A 21,136-nucleotide genomic window follows, 5' to 3' on the forward strand; every position below is an offset into this window, starting at 1 on the left:
TTTCCCGTTACTTAATTGAAAAAAAAAAACCGACCATATGTTTTGTTATGGGAAATTTTACATACTTATCGAATTTGCAATAGCCCAGAGATGAGATTTTTCATCTAGAAACAACTTAAAAACAAATAGTTTATTTTGTAACTTTGCTGAATGATTTTAAGCTTTGTTGATACGACCCTCACTTGCTGACAGAGCAGACGGAAATAACTTGGGAAGGTCAGTTTTTGATATTGTGAGAAGATCGAACTATGTTATTGGGATGATTGGATATTCAACAAAAACCGAAAAAACTCCGTGCATTTTTGTCACTTTACATATGAAAGTAGTTTCAATCTTGTCGTGCTATCTTGTCACTCCATGAAAATTGATGTAAGTGCGACAAAAGGCCAAAGGAATTTCAGGCCAGGAAAGTCAGGATGCGTTTGTCGCACGTACAAGCCAGACTACCGTAAACATTTGTAATTATAACTCGGGACTCCAGCAACCAACTTCAACCAAACTTCGGTACAATGCACAGAATGGTCAGCCAAACAAAACGTGTTTGTTATTGTTTACATTGCGTGCTCTCGTTTTTGTATATTCAAGGTCAAACATTAAAACGCGTTTTTCTCGGAACGTCAAAATGGCGGGTGCGACAAGATAGCACGACGACGTCGATTTGCCAATAAAGCTGCAGTTGCCATAACTCCTATGTACTAGTCAGTGCTGCAGAGTCGGGTACCTTCAAGCGACTTTGATTCCATACTTTGAAGACATCTCCGATTCTGGATGCAGGATATGACGTCAACGCCGACTTCAGCTCTCCAAAAAAAAACCCTACTTCAGAGATTCCGACTCCGAGTAAAAGTTGCTGAAAATTTGCTGAATCCGATGTCTCCGAGGTCTCACTCCAGCTCGAACTTCAACGTCAGCTCCGACTTCATGGCTCTGTGAAAATAATAACAGCTTTTGTTATCTTTATTTCAAAAATGCTCAATAAATAAATCAATTATAACAATATTATAACAATATTAAAAAAATCAACTCTCAAAAGTTAATTTCATCGGATTAATTTTAGCTTAAGGACTCTATTTCATGGTCAAATAAATTACCCCGATGAAGTTGGTCAAAATTATTCCATAGTTCTAGCCAATTTGAGTAAAGTCCCTTAGGGGGTAAATGAAATAATTAAAAAAATCAACTATCAAAATTTCAACTTTTTAGAATAATTTTAGCTTAAGGACCCCATTTCATGTCCAAAATAATGACCCTGACGAAAATGGTCGAAATTATCCCATAGTTCTAGCCAATTTTAGCAAAGTCCCTTTGGGGGGATATTAAATAATTTCAAAAAATCAACTTTAAAAATTTAAACTTTTTAGAATAATTTAACTTAAAGACCCCATTTCATGGTCAAATTAATTAGTACCCTGACGAAATTGGTCAAAATTATCCCATAGTTCTAGCCAGTTTTAGCAAAGTCCCTTAATAACAGACAGAATAATAACAGATTGTGTTATGGACACTTAGAAACTTTTCCATTTGTGCGATTTATGGTAATTTTATTTCTAAGTCAGAATAACAAACGAATAACAAATCTTGTTATTAGGAGAGTTTTTGGAATGTATGTATAACATTTCCTCTTATTAGCGTGTTATGAAACATTTTCAATCTAATATCACTGCAATACCAAACCTTATTATTTTATCAGAAACTGTTATTATTTTTTTCTTCTTGAAGTTGAAGTTCAGGATAAAATAACAACACTTTCTGGTATTTTAACAGAACTTGTTATTGAAATATTATTAATTTTATAATTACCGTATTCAATTAATACGCCATTTTAAAATGTTATTCTTGATTAAAAAAAATATGAAAATATTGTTTTTGAAAAGATCAGAAAATTTCACGAATGTTTCATTATTTATACATTGAAAATCGGACCTTTGGTTGGTGAGATATCGACGTTAGAAAATGGTGGTTTGTTTGGGTCAGAATAAGAAAACATCAATATTCCAATTTTCATGATTTCCTGCAACAAAGTTCAAATAAAGCAACATATAGAGAATTTTCTTAGCTTTTCAAAAACATTTTTTTCAAAAGTGGGCAAACATGGGCACTAATTCAAAAAAAAATAAATGACTGCGAAATGTCTATAACTTGAAAATGGTGCACATTATCAAAATTGCACTGAAGTACTTTTTTTTATTGAAAATTCGATTATACATCGAAAAATTATGTTGAAAAATTTTTGCGACCAATATTTCGATTTAATGAAAAAGTCAGTTTTGATTCAATAAATCATAACCCGGTCAAAGATATTTTGCCCGTTCTGGAAATTTCTGAAATGTTGGCATTTGATGTCCCCTAAAACATATCACAAAAAATAAATAAAAAAAAGTGTTCTGTGCAAATCAAATTGTTGTGACATAAAGTGAAATTTAAAAAAACACCAAATTTTTTTTTACCTTGTATCATTTTTATTTTCACTGTAGTCCTTTGCCGAAGACGCCAAATCGATAAAAAATTTCCTTCAAAAGATACATTTTTTTTGAATTTTCATACATAATTTTTGTATGGACAGCTGCCTGTATGGAAAATTATATGATCAAACTAATGATGCAAAATGTTGTTGTGTTGGATTAGATTAGATTAGATTAGATTAGATTAGTTTAGATTAGATTAGATTAGATTAGATTAGATTAGATTAGATTATATTAGATTAGATTAGATTAGATTATATTAGATAAGATTAGATTATATTAGATTAGATTAGATTAAATTAGGTTAGACAAACTTATGATGCAAAATGGCTTCTTTGAACATACCGAAAAAGACCGATTTCGTAGAGAACTGCTCTATTGTTGCATAAACTACTTATAAATATTCACAAAGTTTCAGAGTACAGACTTCGCAAAACACGCGTTTATGAAGTATTTTTGTAATCCATTTTTTTTTTTTTTTTTGGGGTTTTAAAGGTTTGTTTATTTAGACATAATTCGTGTTACAAAACTTTCCCTGCTCTAACAAATGTTCAATAAGCTTCCGAAACAAAACCTAGCGTTTTTACGTTCATTCCACCTATGCTCTCTGATTTCTTTTTCAACACGAATAGTGATGGTTCTGATACTCTCAAGTTGTAACTAATAGTTTTACTGCAAGCCATAAAGCTGCTTTTTCTGAAATGCTTTTTCATCGAGTTCCAATTGAAGAATATCCTCTAAATCAACAACGTTTAAATTATAGCGATTTTGGACAATACGACTGCTCCACTCCCACACTTCCTTTGCTTTCGGGCACTCTTTTATTCTGTGTGCATTAGAGTCAATTCCACCACACTTGTCACATACTTGAAGTCAGATTACCAATATTGTAGCTCATTAGTTTCTCTTTGTTCGGTATCAAATCATTTACAAAATCATACATCTTTGCACGGTCTTTCATTTCAAGAAAATTTGCGCTACAATTTTTCCAGATTAAATCCACTTTAAACTAACTTTGCCTTCGACATCTGGAGATTTACTATCAAGTGAAACAAAATAGTTATAAAACAGTTTAACAGTATTGATATCAAAATTTTCAACCACCACCTTCCCTTCATTTAACCATTCTCTTGCGTTACGTAAGTTTTTGTTGTGAAACGAAATCTACCAAATAACTTTCATCAGTTGGAATGCCATGAACATTAAAATTACAAAAAATATGTTTAAGGAATAATGCCTTAGATTTTGCTTCCGGATCAACAAGCCTGAGACCTCCTTTGAGAAAGTCTAGATAAAGTTGTTTTCTATCCAATTTGAAAATGTATCCTTTCCAAATGAACTTGCCACACGCTGATTTTATTTGAGCTAGATGAGAATTTGCCGGTGGAAACAGTTGTGCAACGTACCATAGTTTTGATAAAATATAAGTATTTAAAATTATACACCGTTCAATTATATTAATTTTCCTTACATTATGCTGAAGCATTGATAAATTGATGTTCGTAACAAGTCGCTTATAATTATTGTTTACTGTAGTTGACCAATTTTTCCAAAAGTGATCCCAAGAACTTTTAAAGAGTCAGTCTCTTTAAATTTCTGTGGACCAAGCAAAGCATTGTTTAGCCTTAAAAAAACTGATTTTGAAAAATTTATTCTGATCGATGCATACTTTGAAAATGTGTCAATTACTTCTATTAAACTATCAAATTCATAATCTTTCTTAACAAAAACAACAATGTCATCGGCAAAAGCTAAAACATTAATGAATTTTCCATATACTAAAACGGGAGGAATAGTAACTGCAATTTTTCTAAGCAGAGGTTCTATGTAAAGTACAAATAGGATCATGCTTAAAGGACAACCCTGTCGTACTGAACTACTAATATTTATTTCAGCAGTTAAAAATCCGTTGACCAGAACACGAGAGGCTGCATTAGAATACAAGCTTTTTAAACAATTTATTAGTAGAGTAGGTAGCCCAAACTTTTCCAAAACTTTCCAGAGATAAGTGTGATTAACTCTATCAAATGCTTTGTTCAAAACCGCGCTCACTAAACAACCTTTAAATCGCTTAGACTCACATGAACGTGTGAGAATACGGCGAATATCTTTCAAATTTTCTATGCAAGAAGTATTTGGCAAACAAGCTGTTTGGCCAAAACCCAGCAATTTACTCATATAAAACTTCAAACGTTCAGCAATAATTTTCATGAATAATTTATAATCGCAATTCAACAAACTAATCGGACGATAGTCATCCAAATCTACACTATTAGCGCCTTTTTTAGGAATCAAAGTTATAATTCCGTCTGTAAAACTTTTCGACGGTCGCATATTTCCCGAAAGATATCCATTAAATAATATTAATAAATCAGCTTTCAAAGAATCAAAATTATTTATATAAAACTCATATGTTAATCCATCAGGGCCCGGTGATTTTTTACGTGTACAATTTTTAAGATTTCCTCGATTTCAAATTCTGCTATAGGCCGCATAATGTCATCGCGGTCCTCTTGATCTAGTGAATTACTTAAACAATGTATAGGATCCTCTGCACTGAGTTGTTGAGAATCGTTATTATCTTCAGTGAATAAATTAGAATAATATTGATAAACTTTATTTTTCAAAATATTTATGTCTACGACTAAGATGTTACCCTCCTTAAGTCTTAAATTTGAACTAGAATTAAGTCTCTTTATTTGAGCTGAAACTTGGTACAAATTTACCATTTCATTCTGCAACAAATTTCCATTATTTAAATTGTTTCCTAAATGCATCAAACGGTTTGATTCAATCTCATATAAACGAGATTTAATCATTTTAATATCTAATAAGGTTTCTTCATTCTTATTTTTCTTGTCCATCCATTCTATCATTTTTCCATAAAAGTAAGATTTTTCATTAGAAATACGTTGGTTCAACTCCCAGCTCTTATTTTGATAAAATTGTTTAAACTTAATTTTTGCAATACTGTTCCACCAAAAATTTTATCATCGGTGTACTGATGTCTTAACTTCCATACTTCAAAACATTCAGAAAATTGATCCGACACTGCATTATCGTTAACGATTGTACTGTTTATTTTCCAATAACCACGACCTCTTACAGAAAGCTCACTGCAAGATTTGATCTTCATCATAATTGCATTATGATCAGAAAATGCAACCGGGAGTGTTGCATAATCTAAAACATTTTCCAAAAAAGCAGATGGCGCATAAAAACGATCAAGCCTTGACTCTGTGTCACCCCGAAAGAAAGTAAACTGATTTTTACGCATATCAACAGCAATGTCTCTAAAATTAAAAAGTTCAACAAGTCGCTTCAAACCGGTAGAATAATTTTTATTCGAACCAGCAGTGTCGAACGCGTTCAAAATGCAGTTAAAATCTCCTCCAACCACACAGAATTTGGACCCCGCTTTATTTAAATGGATTGTCATATTGTCCAAAAATAAAACATCCCGCTCTTTCTTACGGTTTGTGCCCGAGAATGCATACACATTAATATAGTTGATGTGATTAATTATCACTGAGGATATTCTTCCATTTGGGTCGAGAAGAGGGCTGCTGAAATCAAAAGTTTTCTAATCAAAATGGCAGTACCAGAACCACTATCACTTAAATTAACGATGGGAGCATGCGATGGAATAAACGAAAAGTTATCATAGGATACCTCTTGCAGGAAAATAACGTCTAAATCATTAATATAAATAAAATCTTTCAAGAGCTGTTTGTTAATTACACTATTCGAACTATTTAAATTTACAGATCCTAATTTACAAGTGAAATTCATCATTAAAACCTATCAATTACTAAACTAATTAAATCTAATATGCAAAATTACAACTAAAGAAAATAAATGCAAAAAAAGAAACCCCTATTCTCCTACCAAATCACAGTGAAACGTCGTCCAAAACTTCCCCCCCACACCCCTGTTCCCCCCCAGTCCCCTGTTCCCCCCCGGTTCCCTGTCCCCCCCCAGACCCCGCTACCTTCATTTCGTCGACGCCATCCACATCCATCTCACCACTACTCGGCTGCTTGGCTGCCTCGTTCGTCTCTGCCGTCACGATGATCTTCGGCTTCTTCGAGTCGCCGTTCTTCGGTGCCGATCGACTTCTGTCTCTGTTCCGCTGCGCATCACTGATAGCGGTCGGACGCGGAGTTCGCGGACGCAAAAACTTCGGATCGACCGAACCCGATGCACCCGATGAACCAGCCGAACTTGAACGCACTTTCTTTGGGTTTTTCTTGTTCTTCTCCTTCTTCGGTGGCACCACGCGCCAGCCGTCTCCATCTTGCTTGTTCTCCTGCTGTGGCTGCTGCAATTGATCTGCGACTGCTGCTAAAGCTTGAGACCAAAGATCGTCCGTCTCCTTCGCCGCTGTGATCTGCTTTCCGCTGGAAGGTCCAGCGGGGAGCCTTTTCTTCACTTCCACCATACTCTGCTGCGGTTTCATCAAAGCCGTTTGAGGAAACAGAGCGTTGAGGTTCGTCATCGTTGCCTCTGGTTCCTTGCTCAAGGTCGGTTCCGCCATTTTCTGCTTGAACCACCGAGCAGCTCCACCAGCAACTGCGGCACTGTAGGAACCGCGGCTAGCATCCAACCGGGTATTGACAGTTTTCCGTTCGGGACACTCTGCCTTGATATGGTCCGTCGCACCGCAAAGGAAGCACTTGTTCACCAAACCTTCGTAGAAAACCCTTGCTCGAATGTTCCGCACATGAAGGGACGCCGGAATCTCCGTACCCTCCTTCAGCTCGATGTACGCCTCGGACGGATGTCCAGATAGGAAACCCGTTTCCTCGCCGTACTTTTCGCGAATCAGCCGCTGGATTCGGCCGTACTTGGACAGAGCCGTCCCGATCTCGCGATCGTCCACCTCCGGCGGTAGGTTGAACAGCCGCACGTACTTCACCACCGCGTTTGCTGGTGACAGGCGAACCTGCGTCGACTCGTACTTGTTGTACGCAAACTCCATGGTTCCGGGCAACCTGGCCAGAGTGGCCTTGAATTCTTCCTCGTTCTTGAACTTCACGATCACAGAAGCGTCCAACTTGTCCTTGTACATGGACAGCAGATGGTCCGCCTTCAGCTTCATCTTCCCGCGCATGAAATCAAAGATTTCCGGTTCCGTAGGTTCTCGGCAGTTGCCGGCAAACCGAATCTTCAAGGAGTTGGTCTTGAGGTCACTTTCCGCCATTTTCACTCCGCGTTATCGAAATAACAAAAGAAAAAAAAAACCACTATTGTTCTTATAACAAAGAACCGGCAGCGCGCACGCTGGTCACGAATCGGAAGATTTTAGATACTCGCTCTTGAAACACGTCTAGCTGTGACAATGTCCAAACACGAACTCGTCCATTGAATGTCAGTTCATGAATGAGTAAAACAAAAATTCACAGTGCTTAAAAAACACTGTGTCATTTTTCTATATAAAAATAGTGCAAAATTGTTTAAATTTGTACAGCACAGCATTTTAAGTAGAAAAATTATAGTTCCTCCCACCTTTGTCATATTTGTATAGTGCCCACAGGCAAGAACTCGTGAAGGAAATCACAGTCTATATTCATTTCCTGGATTTTCCCCGGTTAATTGGAAGAGAAAATGAAAACCAATGAACCAGTCACCTTTTCCTGTTCTCAGCTGGAAAGAAGAGTATGAGTGCAGACATAATCGTACGAGTGTGGGTACAAATATGATTTGCAAACAAAACACCTCCCAACAAGAAGGGGATTGATTGATTCGATATGTGAGTGGTGTTTGCTTTTCTTGCCAACAAGCTCTGCCACAGTCCGCATCAGGATTACGACGAAGGTCAACGGAGAGTGAAAGCAGTTGTAAGTGGGCGTCAGGAAGAAGGAGCTTTTTCTTGTGCTTTTGGGTAGCAACAGGACGAAAAAAGGAAAATAAATGTAATCGGATTTCGTGGTGTCCATTGTGGAATTTCCCACCCATATATCGCCAAAATGAGCACTTTTCCTCCACTGAAAGAGGCTCAGGCTAACGAACGACTTGTTGGCAGCTGCTACCGGGGACTTGCTGGAACTGGATAGGAATTTCTCCCGCTCAGCTGGTGTGATTTGTGTGTTTGATTTGACCAAATCTGAGAAGTATAAACGTGCGAAGCAATATGTATACGCAAAGATTCTCGCTTTCTTCTTGTTGACTTTGCTGGTCGAGGAAAGCGATCTGATGTGGGATGAAGATTCAATATCAAGATCTTAGACGGCGGTGTGGGGCAATAAATTTTATCGGAGAAAAATGTACTAAAAATAGCAGCCATTCAGAAGCGGATCGATTGAAATTGATACAGGTTCAAGGGCGAAAGAAATCTCCAAAATAACAAAAAAAGCATTGGAACGAAAAAATCCTAAAACTTCACACATTTTTTATTACAATTTAGATTCTACAGTAGAAAATGTGAAAAACAAGTACAAAATTTAAAAAAAGAATGTAAAAGCAAGAAGAACTAAAAAGCCTTACAGTTATGAAAAGTGATGGTAGAACAATTGAAATATTATCGTTAGCAAAAATTTACTAAAAAAGATTAATGCAAATAACAATACTGAAAATGAAACAAGAAAAAAAAAGAAAATTCGCAAATTATTTTTTGGTGTTAACCCTGGTAACATTTTAGGTTTTAAGTAGGCCATAAAAGCCTATTGAGGCCGTATGAGGGTTTCCAGAACCATGATAAAACCTGTAAGTTTAAAAATGTTACTAGGGAACCTTCCTATGGCAGTTTTTGACCAAATCCGGTTCCCTTAGGCTTTGGATGTCCCTTTTCTGTAATCAACCTGGAAAACCGGATTTGGTCACTGTGACCACCGGGAATCTGCTACATCCGTAAAAATACCTTTTTGAGACCCCAACTCTGACGACCTGTATTTTGAGTTGCTTTCAGAAAGGGGACATCCTAAACTTTCATTTGAGGATTTGGTCAAAAACTGGATTTTTTACGATTTTTTTTAAATTTGTATGTATGTATGTATGTACACACAAAGAAAAAATACTCTAAATTTAAAAAGATCGTTCGTTGGATTAAAAGTTCGCGTTGGTGAATATTCGTAGAAAGTTCAAACTTTTTAATTTAAAAGTTAAAAAGTTGTTGATACTACCATGCATTTCTGGATAAAATCGTTGTATAGGTAAAAGTTTTTTACTTTTAATATAAGAAAAAACTTTTTATTGCAAGAATAAATATCATTTAACATTACATTGTTGATTTTCGAAAAATGTGATGGATTTTATTTCAATATTTTAATATTAAAATAGTATGTTTTCGATTTTTTTTTGTATTTAACGCATACGCATGGTTGGCCAACTTCCGCGTCCAAGCTGTACCGATTCTTACGGTACGCCACCGGTCACGTTCGAAGGCCCCAGGCTGAGCAGGCTACGGATGGATGTTTCGTTGGGCAGCAACATCGCGGCCTTCATTTTGGAGCGCGACAGAGGTGGAACAGAAAAGGCTCGGAGGAGTTGACCATTGGTTGTTGATTCGGGAAGGGAAGTCGACGTTTCCCGGCTGGGAAGTGAAGCGCCTGAAAGGATAGTTCACTATCACTTCGTCCTCCTTCGAAAATGATACAGCCGTCAAGGTTCATCCGGCCGAAGCTACACCGTCACGAGATGAGCGTTTGCTGGCGGGAGTTGCTGAAATAGTTTGAAAGTAATTGAAATTGGCTAGACACTGAACACAATCTCAATACTCACCGGTGACTTCTTCGGTATTCCGGGTAGATGTTCTTGATCAGGTTCGTCGGGTCTCGCTCCAGGACATCCTACACTGTCCCGTCATCACTTCCGGCACATAATGCTACTGATGGTCGTAAACCGCCGGCATCAAGTGCAACATCCGCGCTGACCACCTCCGATTATGCCGCTTCTCGTAGTTTCCCTAGTCCGTCGGATCCTTCTCCTCTCTCAATACAACCGGTGCAAAACCACATCCCGACCTCCGATTTTCGGCAACAGCATAAACGGCGTCCTACACAAACAAACAAAATCAATCACAAACGCAACCAAACACCCAAGCTTCCTTCTTACCCATTTAGGTCGTGAAAGCTGCAGGTCCTGCAGGAAGCTGGACTTGTCCTTTTGAAAACCAACTTTCCCCTAATCCCCCAACCATGTTCCGCACCCGCACCATCCTCCTTCGAAGGTTTCCGCGTCCAAGTCGTGGTCCAAGTCCTGGCTGCGGCCGCGTTCGGTTTTGAATGTCGTCGTGAACCACCACCCACTAACCACCGAAATCACCTAAGCGTTTGTTTACATTTTGGACTAAGGCAGTTTCACGAGAACGACAAAATGAAAGAAATGATACAATCGAATTAAAGGTTTAAACTTTTAAATCAGTTAGCAATGAGATTTTCAAAAACTGTAGCAGTAAAAGTTTTTATTTTTAAAACAAGAAAAAAACTTTCCCTCTAGCAAATTTTAGCAACTTTTTAATTCAAAAGTAAGTTACTTTTGTCATTACAGTAATATTTTTTTGTGGGTATGATCCCCATACCCGCAGGCAACTTGGTCCCGAAACACATGTGAGCGCTACACAGAAAAAAAATATTCTTGTAAATTTACATTATTTATCATGTACCAAAAAGTATCATGATAAATGATGCATATTTACATTAGGTTCATTGGATATTTATATTAGATTCATTGGAAGTTTACATTAGTTTTGAAAATTTACATTAGTTTTGGAATTTACATTACTTTTGGAATTTACATTAGTTCAAAACAACTAATTCTGATAGGCCAATGGGAATGAGAAGCTCGACTTGGATTGCAGTAGGAAAATGGTGTGGCCTATGTTCTATTTTAAAATGATTGAAGCGGGCAGCAAAAGGAAATTTGGATTTTAAAAAGTTGTTTTACAGGTAGGGGACGCTTTCTCGTCGACGGCCAAGTGGAATAACGCTGGGCTGGAATCGAACGGACGATGGGTAGGATGTTCGGTGTTACTGCTGCTACCCGCTGCAGACTGAGCCATCTTCGCATTTCATAAATGAGCGGCTAAAGCATCAACATGTTCAGGTCGAGGCTCAGGCAGTGGGCCAGCGAAGTATTAGAGCGATAGAAAGAGAACCAAATATTACTATTTTTAGTTCGGGTAGTTTTGAAGTCTGCCAAAATACATTGGATATATGATTTACATTAAATAGGAATTTACAGGAAGCCGAACTCGGGTAGAAATTCATCAGATTTGAGTTTCCATGCTCAACGTTTCCATTAGATTCATGATTTACATTAGATTTAGATTTACATTGGAGTAATTTCCATGACTTTTTACTCTTTACATCATATTTCAACATTACATTGAGTGAGTTTACATAAGAAACAGTGTAGGTGAACAATTCGATCATCTTTTACTCCGTAATCTGTACACCCACGTGCATAAGTTTTTTTGCACGAATTTCAATGCTACAAATACCGACGCATAGATCAAAATGATTTCCCGCTTCCCTCCCCAAGCGCCGGAAATTTGTAGTGGGTGTAGGGACACTTTGCATAGACGCCCTTGCTCCCATCACGTCACGGAGGGTATGGAGCGACGAGAAATTAATAAGCATGCCCCCCCCCCCAGTCGAACCTTCATTAGAGAAGCAGGCAATCCACAACTCACAGCGAACGACTAAGGGAACACCCTACCGCGTATATAATAAGGTTGGCGTGGATGTCTTGAGTGGTTTGAGCAAATGTAAGAGTATTAGTGAGAGAGTTTTTTGGTTTAGAAAAGGAACGGGCTCACCAAATAATTAATCTTCAAGACCAGCTTCAGTTGAGCTCGAGGAGTTTTCCAATTTGATAAACTCCGCGACCGATGAACTCTTCGACAACAAACTGCCAACCACAACTTTCAGCTGGTGACGTAGCAGATGGACTCCTCCGTTGTCCATGAAAGTGTACCGGATGAATTTGCTGCTGCTGGAAAATCTTGACTGATCTTGATCTTTATTATGATGATTCTTCGCGTTGGAATCCGGAAAGCAGCTCCAATATCTGCAACAGGCTCGGGCTCTACGTTAACGTAGAATCGCTGCATTCAGCTTTTTAAGACAATAGTTGATTTCCCCCTAGAATTAAATCCTAAAATTCGCTTAAATCATCGTCTCCAAACGGAACGAAATGTGTTGTCTGCACGACCAAATTCCCCACTTTAAGCATTACCTTTAATCTTTTGAAGATTGATGCGCTCATCTTCCCTCCAATTTGTTAGTATCCAAATTTAGAACGTACTCAATCAAATTAGTTTCTCTCTCCCCAAATTCAACTCTGCATGTAGTTGTCTGCGCCGGTTTGCATGAAAAGACCGAGATCATCTGTTATCATTTCGGTTGAAACATGCGAGGGGTAATGTGATAATGGTCCACCCCTCAATCGAATTGCGTGCTCCGGCGCGGGGGAGTCTTCGCATCAACCGCTCAGCTGGAGCTTGGTTCATTCGTCAGCTGACTTGCTGAGTGAGGGCGTTAATCAGGGATTAGTTGGAGGTTGTAAAACGGGGTTTTAGGTGCTGAATGGTCGCATTTTCACAGCTGGACGTTGAGTTGTCTCCTCCGTGAATTGCTATTGTTGTGGGGACGCTTATGTTGAAGGGTTCGATTACCGGATATCTCAATTTGGAGACGCTCGTGAGACGGGGGTCGTTTGTCAAAAGCACAATTCTTTTTATTGACTGTTCCACGGCTCTGATTTGAGGTTATTAAACGACCTCAGCAGCGAAAGTGGACGATCAGTCAAATGTGCAAGGGTAATGGAGCAGATCGTTACAGTTCTTCAGTGATCTCTGAGCTGTAGAGGATGCTGCAGTATCTCCATCGGGATCGAGTCTTGTATCATAGGGAATGTCATGGGTTGGGATTGTAACAGCTGTGGGAGTTCAACAAGTAACTAACCTATTTTTTCTCTTTCTCCTACAGGGACATCGACCTACCAACGCAGCCCATCATGCCCTCTCCCTCTGTTCCTCAGAACGCGATCGTATCGCCGGAGACCTTCAGCAATCACTCCTCTCCAACGCAGTCCTCCCAGCACCTCCCAACGGTTCCAATAACCTCGCAACCCCTACCCACACCTCCTCCACCACCTCCCCTCTTATCCGAAGCCCAATCCCACCCCCAGTTGCCCCAACTCCCGCAAGACTACCATACCACGATCGCCGTGGAGTCCGAATCCGCGCTAAGTTCCTCGATCGGAACCGGTGGCAGCAAAACCCACCTCGGATCTTCCACAACTTCTTCCGCGGGTGGCCCGTCGACGTTCCAGCGGGTTCCAACGCCAACCCAAAGCATAAAAACGCCACCCTCGGTGGTCATCATTCCCGGCGGCGGTCCCGGATGTTCCACGACCCCTTCGACCAGTGATGCCGGCGGCAGCAGGCCAGCAGGTCCAAGCGGAGGACCCTCGCCGGTAGCCGGCCCGTATCACTACCAGCAGCGACACCAGCCCGGAGGATCACCACTGGCCCAGGTGGCCACGCCATCCACGACGGTCGCCACTCCGGCCCAGCACCATCTGGCGGTGCTGTATCACTCCTCGCACCATCACCATCTGCATCCGATTCTGAACACGACCCGGCGGCCCTCGCGACTCCCGGAACCGATTTACTACCAGCAGCCGAGGGAGGTGAAGCCGTAAGTAGTGGATCTTAAAATCGATGGTTTGGCAACCCGGCGCAGCTGTCAAAAGGATGCAATTCTGAAGGACATAACTTCAGATGTAAACAATCGTTACAGTGACATTCCGAAAAGATAGACCTAACTTGTAAACAATCCAAGCGTGATTGTGATAAAAGGTCCTAAGTCAGTTTTTTACCTTTAAAAAATTCGCCCTTCAAAAATGCATAATTTGACAGTTAAGCAGAGTTGCTAGACAATCATTTTTTTCAAATCATTTTTTTAAATCAAACTTTTTTTACATTATTTCATCCATCATTTTTCAAAATCTAGTGGAGAAGCGTTGGCCACGACCTTGTCGGCGCTCTACGGGAAGCTGCTGGTGGTGATGGGGATCGCGTTTCCGATGGCCGAGGTTATCTCCACGTACATTCCGCCCTCGTTTTATGAGGTGAGTGAGAGGTTTTGTGATCATAGTCATAAATCATCTGGTGAGATCATTAGTAGCGGTGGACTTAGTTGGTGTTTAGATGTTTGAAAGCAAGGTTGTAAGCCCTAAATTGGAAATTATTTTGTTTCAAATGAATATCCAAGGGCACTTTGTCCTAATGTTCAACATAAATAACTTCACACAATTATAATGTCCTACGAAAGGACACCTTATTTGACACAATATTTTACAACAGGGAATAAGGCTAACTTGACCCTAATACACTCAACCCCACTGGTTGGACACTTTTTCGTTTGACACTTTTTAGTTTGTACCCCATTGATTTGACAAAATCAAACTAAAAAATTAAGAACTGTCACTTTTTACACGGCGCTCACGCACACTATCAAAACAAACGTTTGGTAGTGTGTGTGAACTCCTTGTAAAAGGAGTGTCAAAATAAACAGTGTCAACAACAACAACAGGGGCAACCTGAATTTGTGACAGTCTGTTTTAAAAATGTCTTATGAAAGATAATAATTGATCAGAAATTTTAAGATTTAATATAAATACGATGTCTTAAGCTCTGATAAACATTTTCCCTCGTTTCAACTTAAAATTACAACTCATCTCATCATCTTCAATTGATTTTCCATCAAGTGCAGCTTGCAGCAGATTGATTGATACGAGCTTCATCTGCTCGTCAACTCAATTATTCCACTATCCATCGAACCGTCCGCAACCAGCAAGGGCAAAACGTCATTAAAAACATCATTTCCAATGCCTTCCCCTCTTTTCCACCTTTGCAGGGCTTCTACCTGTATCTCTACATCGGCAGCATGGTGTTCCTCCTGTTTATGTACACGACACTGCTCTGGGGCAAACCAAAGACTCCCCCTCCCGTCAAAAGTAAGCACTTACTCCAACATTATTTAAGGGTTATTTATTGTTAAATTCCTTCAAAATTTGACGACTATCCTGATTTTTAAGCATTGCAGGATGTTACGAATAGTAACGGCGTTACGCACGCCAGAAAAGTCAAAAAGCGGTATCAACGTTATACAAAAGTGTAGCTGTCATACCATGACGTACCGAGCGATTTTGACATTTTAGGCGTGCGTAAGGCCGTTACTATTCATATCGTCCTCCATGCTTCAAATCTGGATTGTTTAAGCTATTTTAAGCATAAAAATTTTATATTAGCAAAATATTCAATTAACTTCCCACTTCTTCGCAGAACAACCCACCAAGGCGGCGATAATCCACCGGACGCAGAGCACAACCTGCTCGACGGACAGTGGCGAGCGGTCCGACAGCGAGGACGACACGGTCAGTTCGGAGCCCAAGGTCATGATCCCGACGCGGCGAATGTCGATGGCGTCGGCGGCGGCCGCCTCCCGCATTCAGCACTTTGGCAGCTTCTACCTCCGGATGGGGGCCGTCGGTAAGGCTTCCCAGAATCGGAACTCGGAACGGGGTTCCTTGGGTGGAAAAATGGGGAGAGAGTTCTCTGGAAATTGAAATATTTGTAACACTTTTGAGAGGGAACCCTCTAGATTATTTGTTGTTGTTGTTGTTTTTTTTTATTTTGTTATCAATTGTATTTATATTTTTCTCTTCTTCAAATGATCTGGCACTAGATTTTTTTAAGCAATTAGACTGTATCCAGTTTTTTTTACGAATGGTGCACACCCGAAATGTCAAAATCGCGCAGTGGTACCAACATTAGAAAAAAAAATTGGCTGTCATGCCTTGGCACACTTTATTGTAATATTGGTACCACTGCGTGATTTTGACATTTCGGGCGTTCACCATTCGTAGCGTCATCTTCGCTTAAAAATCTGGATTCTGATTCCACGTCAAATCAGCAGGATCCAAATCAAAAGTGATCCGATTTCGCTCAAATTTGCCATGGGAGTTCCTTGCCCAAAATAAATTCACTCAGCCCCCGATGGTCACTCGTTGTAAAACTAGAATTATTCAGCACTCATCGTTTTTATCCAACTCGGTAAACTTCGTTGGATAAATGACTCGTGCTGAAAAAATATTCTTATTGCTAAACTGCAATTTCGGTTATAGTGGAGAGTTGCTCCACCAAAATAATATAAACTTGCTTTCAATTCAATTTTTAAACAGCTCATCAATCCCCTTGCAGTAACTAGTTTCTAATTGTTTGTTTGCTCATTTTCAAACCTTCAGCCTTCGGCATCGGCAGCATGATCTACTCGGGACTGGAGTTCGGGCAGTACTTTGAGCTGGAACGGGACACCAAGTGCCACAACGTGCTGCTCGCGCTGACGCCGGCCACCCGAATGGCGTTCATCTTCATTCAGATGTATTTCATCTTTCTAAACAACGAGGTATGAATCTCTTTGAAGTGTTCGGCCAGTGACTAACCGAATCCGCTGATTTATTTGTTTGTTTTCATTTTGTAGCAAATCAAAGTCTATCGGCACAAGATTTTGGCCCGGTTCGGACTGATGCACATGATTGGCACCAACCTGTCGGTGTGGTTTTCGGTGCTGATCCAGGAGACCAAGCACGAGATACTGACGTTCTACAATCCGGAGAACCGAACGTTGCGGATTTCGCACCGATTGGGTAAGCACAACAAACATTTATTTTTGGTTTCATGCGTAACGCTTAATTGTACCAAATGTTCTTAAATATTCTTATGTTATTCCAGGTAACAAAATGATCCCGCACCCGGTGGAATCCATCGCCCACCTGCGGGTCGCCCGTGGCCTCAAAGGTCCTCACAACATCTTCGAGTGCCGCCGCTCGAACATCATTGGAACTCTGGTCCAGGATGCGTCCCCATTCCTATTTCCCTGTACCATCGAGTACTCACTCATCTGCGCCGCCATCCTGTACGTCATGTGGCGCAGCATAAGCCGACCCCAATCGGAACCACCTCAACGGCAAGAGAGCCTCCATCCGCTCAAGAGGTCACCCCATCACTACTCGGTGGACTGCGCGGGTGCCCACAAGGGACTGTTCATCGGGATCCTGATTCTGGTGCTGACGATCATCTCGTTAATCCTGTTCTTCGTGCTGATCTCCCGACCCGAGTTTGTCAGTTTGGCCGTAACGGAGGTCAATATCTGCGAATTGACGCTGTACGGAACGACAACGGCCGCAACGCTGATCGGGATGATTCAGGTTCGCCACATGCAGTACGACGCCTTCCGGAGTTTCAGCCTGGACGACATCCTACTCGTCGGCGGCCAAACCGGCTCCTTCCTGTACAGTACCTTCACCGTGATCGGCGGCCAGTTCATGATGCGCAAGGACACGGTCCTGGTTCTGATCACCGCCCTGGCGTCCCTCGTCGAGACCGCCTGCCAAACCATGTTCATCCTGGACGCCAGCCGGCGATCCGCCGCAACCCAGGAGCACATCCGGAAGAAACCGGGCCGGGAAATCGTCACCTTCCTCCTCGTCAGCAACCTGGCCATGTGGGCCATCAACACGCTGGAAAAGTCCCGCGCCGAGTCGCATCCCATCCAGCTGCACTTTTACGGCCTCTGGGCGTGGACCATCATCACGCACGTGTCGATGCCGCTGGCCATCTTCTACCGGTTCCACAGCACCGTTTGTCTGTGCGAAATTTGGAAGCGGGCCTACAAAATGAAGCCGGCTTACATGTAATCTAATCGCCGCCGTTCGAAAGGGGTGCGGGCAGGAGGACTCACTTTCAAGTGTGTTCGAAGAAATTGGGAAAGGAAGAAACATTCGCTGAGCAGTTCTCTGTGAAATTGAAAGTCGATTTGTTTTCTATTTGACTTAGTTTTGGTTTGGGAGTTTTTTATGAAAATTGTTTGCGCATGTTCCTTTTTCACATTCATATGATTTTGGATATAACTTTTTTTTTTTACAAAAATCTCATTAAAATATGTGTCAAAGTCACTCATTCCCAAAAACACATTTTTTTTGGGAAATCATGCTAGTACACTCAACCCCCGGTGGTTGGTCATTTTTTCGTTTGACACTTTTTTAGTTTGTACCCCGTTGGTTGGTCAAAGTCAAACTAAAAAATGACGAACTGTCACTTTTTACACGGCGCTCACGCACACTTTCAAAACAAAAGTTTGGTAGTGTGTGTGTGAACTCCGTGTAAAAGGGGTGTCAAACTAAAACGTGACCCCGTTCGTTTGACAACAGTTGGTGTCAAACCATCGGGGTTTGAGTGTATGTTGCAATGTTGGATGTGAACAGGGATGCCACATGATTTTTTAAAATGTCTGTGAAAAAGTCTGTGTATGTCTGTGTCTTTGTCTAAAATTCAAATAAATCAATTTACAGTCATAGAAATCTATCAAATATTGTGTTTTTAAGCATTTGAAGACAAACGAAATAAGTTTCGATTGATATTTTAACAAAATAACAATTTAATGAAGTTTTTAAAAAGTCTGTGTACCTCAAAAAATGTCTGACACGAGCTCAAATGTCTGTGAAATACAGACAAATCTGTGTATCTGGCATCCCTGGATGTGAAGCACTTGAAATTGAAGTTATTTTTTGGAAGGTGCTAAGAAGTCACCCTAGCCGAGTGGTAATGACCGTTTGTATAGTTTCTGGAAATCTTCTATCTTCTAGAATCTTATCTCTTCTTCTATCTGGAAATCTTATCTCTTCTAAAGCTTTAAATTCTGGACCAACATTTGAAAGGGGCGGTACGATATTTCTGTGTACGTCTTTACATTACACGCTTTTAAATGGGACGCAAGGCCGTAAGAGCAATGTAAGGATTTAGGAATTTATTCATGAGTATGGTGCATTTGCACTTTAAACGTGAATATATTCCTTCATGGTGCTCAAATTCATGAACACAATTCACTATTTCGAGGATTGACTTTTTTCCGTGTACGAGTTCTGCTAAACTCATTGTTCTGGGTATTCAATTTGCACTCAAACTTGTATTCATTTCCAATTATTGGATTCAACTTTATCAGTCTTTGTCCTTCATTCCACAATCCTCAATAGTCTTGTGCCGAACATTTTACATACCAATTCAAAGGGCAGGGGATCAAACCATCAAGCCGTGAGCAATTTTCAATAAACATTCTTGTTGGGCGCAATAGGTACATATGTCAAAGTTGAGCCCAAAAAATGGCGTTTCGATGGAATCGGTATTGGAGCCTGCTGCAAAAAGAAATTGAGGTTCTTAAAATATCCATTTTTAACAGTAGTTTGCAATAGCTATGAAAAATATCAAAACAATCCCGGATGTCTATGGCACAATTTGAAGTACCGTCAGTGGGTCTGGGGGGTGAGATTGGGTCAAAGTGATTTTTTACGGATTTTGCCATTTCTCAGGTTCTTTTCAATGAAACTGAATTCTGTTAAATGGGTTGTGTAGGGGACATCTCAAGATGACTTCGCTGAAAAAATCTCGTCCCTAGAGCAAATCCTGTTATTTTGGACCTTTCACATACAACAAAGAAAAATAGATTTTATCAAGGTTGACAAAAATGCGTTAGTTCGCATTTTTGTCAACATTGATCCCGAACAAACGGTAATAACTAAATTCATGCCATTTCAATAACAAATACTGTTAAAATAACGGAAAGTGTTATGGAATATGGGGTCTCGTGGCGCAGGGGTAGCGGCTTCGGCTGCCGATCCCGATGATGCTATGAGACGCGGGTTCGATTCCCGCCTTATCCACTGAGCTTCTATCGGATGGTGAAGTAAAACGTCGGTCCCGGTTTCTCCTGTCTCGTCAGAGGCGCTGGAGCAGAAATCCCACGTTAGAGGAAGGCCATGCCCCGGGGGGCGTAGTGCCAATAGTTTCGTTTTCGTTATGGAATATTCTTGCAAAATCCATTTTTGTATAAGAGTTCAATAACAGTTTATGTTATCATAACAAAATTTGTTATCGGTCTGATATTGATTGAAAGCCAGAACAACTTGGGAATAACATGTTTTGTTATGGAAGAATACCTCAAACTGTTATTGGGCCGGTCATCAGTTGTTAAAATAACAAAAAATAATAACAAAGAGTAATGTAATTTCATGTTTCTTTTTCAGTTTCCTATGATAATAACTTCCTGGGCCGTGTTTTTGTTTAAATCTTCGATCATTTGCCTGCTTTTTGTATTTTTAATCCACAAGGGCTATTTTGAAAAGTTTATTATAGTGTTAAAATTAAGTTTGATATTTTGAATTGTTATGGCGTATGATTTCAATGGTTTTTGAGATTTTTTGCCCATTTGTATTGAAATTTAGTCAAAAAAGGAAATAAACACTTTTAATCTTAAAGAGAACTGCTCTTTCTAAAATGTGATTCATAGAAAGGTGCTGCGCATCTTCTCAAATGAAAAAAAAAACAAGAAATACTCATTGGTTAAAATTTACCTGACAAAAAGAACCGCTCAACTATCTGAACCAACTAAACAGTCACTCACTATTACTATTCCAAAGTTCTAACATTTCATGCCCTACTCAAAATCATAAACCCTTAACAAGAAAAAGCATAGCACGGAAACTTTTATATACGACTCTTACAAAAAAAACTTTTATTCGTTCTCTCCACTCTAAAAACACCTGGGACATGCCAGAAAAATAAATCCCCAAAAAAAAATATTTAAACGATGTTAACTCTCTATTTAGCGGAA

General features: G+C 40.0%; 1 protein-coding gene across 1 annotated transcript in view; it reads left to right on the forward strand.

Moving 5' to 3' along the window:
- Positions 1-18,553, forward strand: part of LOC6044216 (proton channel OtopLc) — a 33,049-nt gene extending 14,496 nt beyond the window's left edge. Inside the window, exons 2-8 of the mRNA XM_001861721.2 lie at positions 13,391-14,104; positions 14,420-14,537; positions 15,326-15,425; positions 15,754-15,960; positions 16,716-16,876; positions 16,952-17,117; positions 17,203-18,553. Of these exons, the coding sequence (XP_001861756.2) occupies positions 13,391-14,104; positions 14,420-14,537; positions 15,326-15,425; positions 15,754-15,960; positions 16,716-16,876; positions 16,952-17,117; positions 17,203-18,167 (2,431 nt within the window). The 3' untranslated portion in view covers positions 18,168-18,553. The remainder of the gene's footprint in view (positions 1-13,390; positions 14,105-14,419; positions 14,538-15,325; positions 15,426-15,753; positions 15,961-16,715; positions 16,877-16,951; positions 17,118-17,202) is intronic.
- The last annotated feature ends 2,583 nt before the right edge of the window (positions 18,554-21,136 follow it).

This window comes from Culex quinquefasciatus, chromosome 1 (genome assembly GCF_015732765.1).
Source record: "Culex quinquefasciatus strain JHB chromosome 1, VPISU_Cqui_1.0_pri_paternal, whole genome shotgun sequence".
Taxonomy (NCBI): Eukaryota; Metazoa; Arthropoda; class Insecta; order Diptera; family Culicidae; genus Culex; species Culex quinquefasciatus.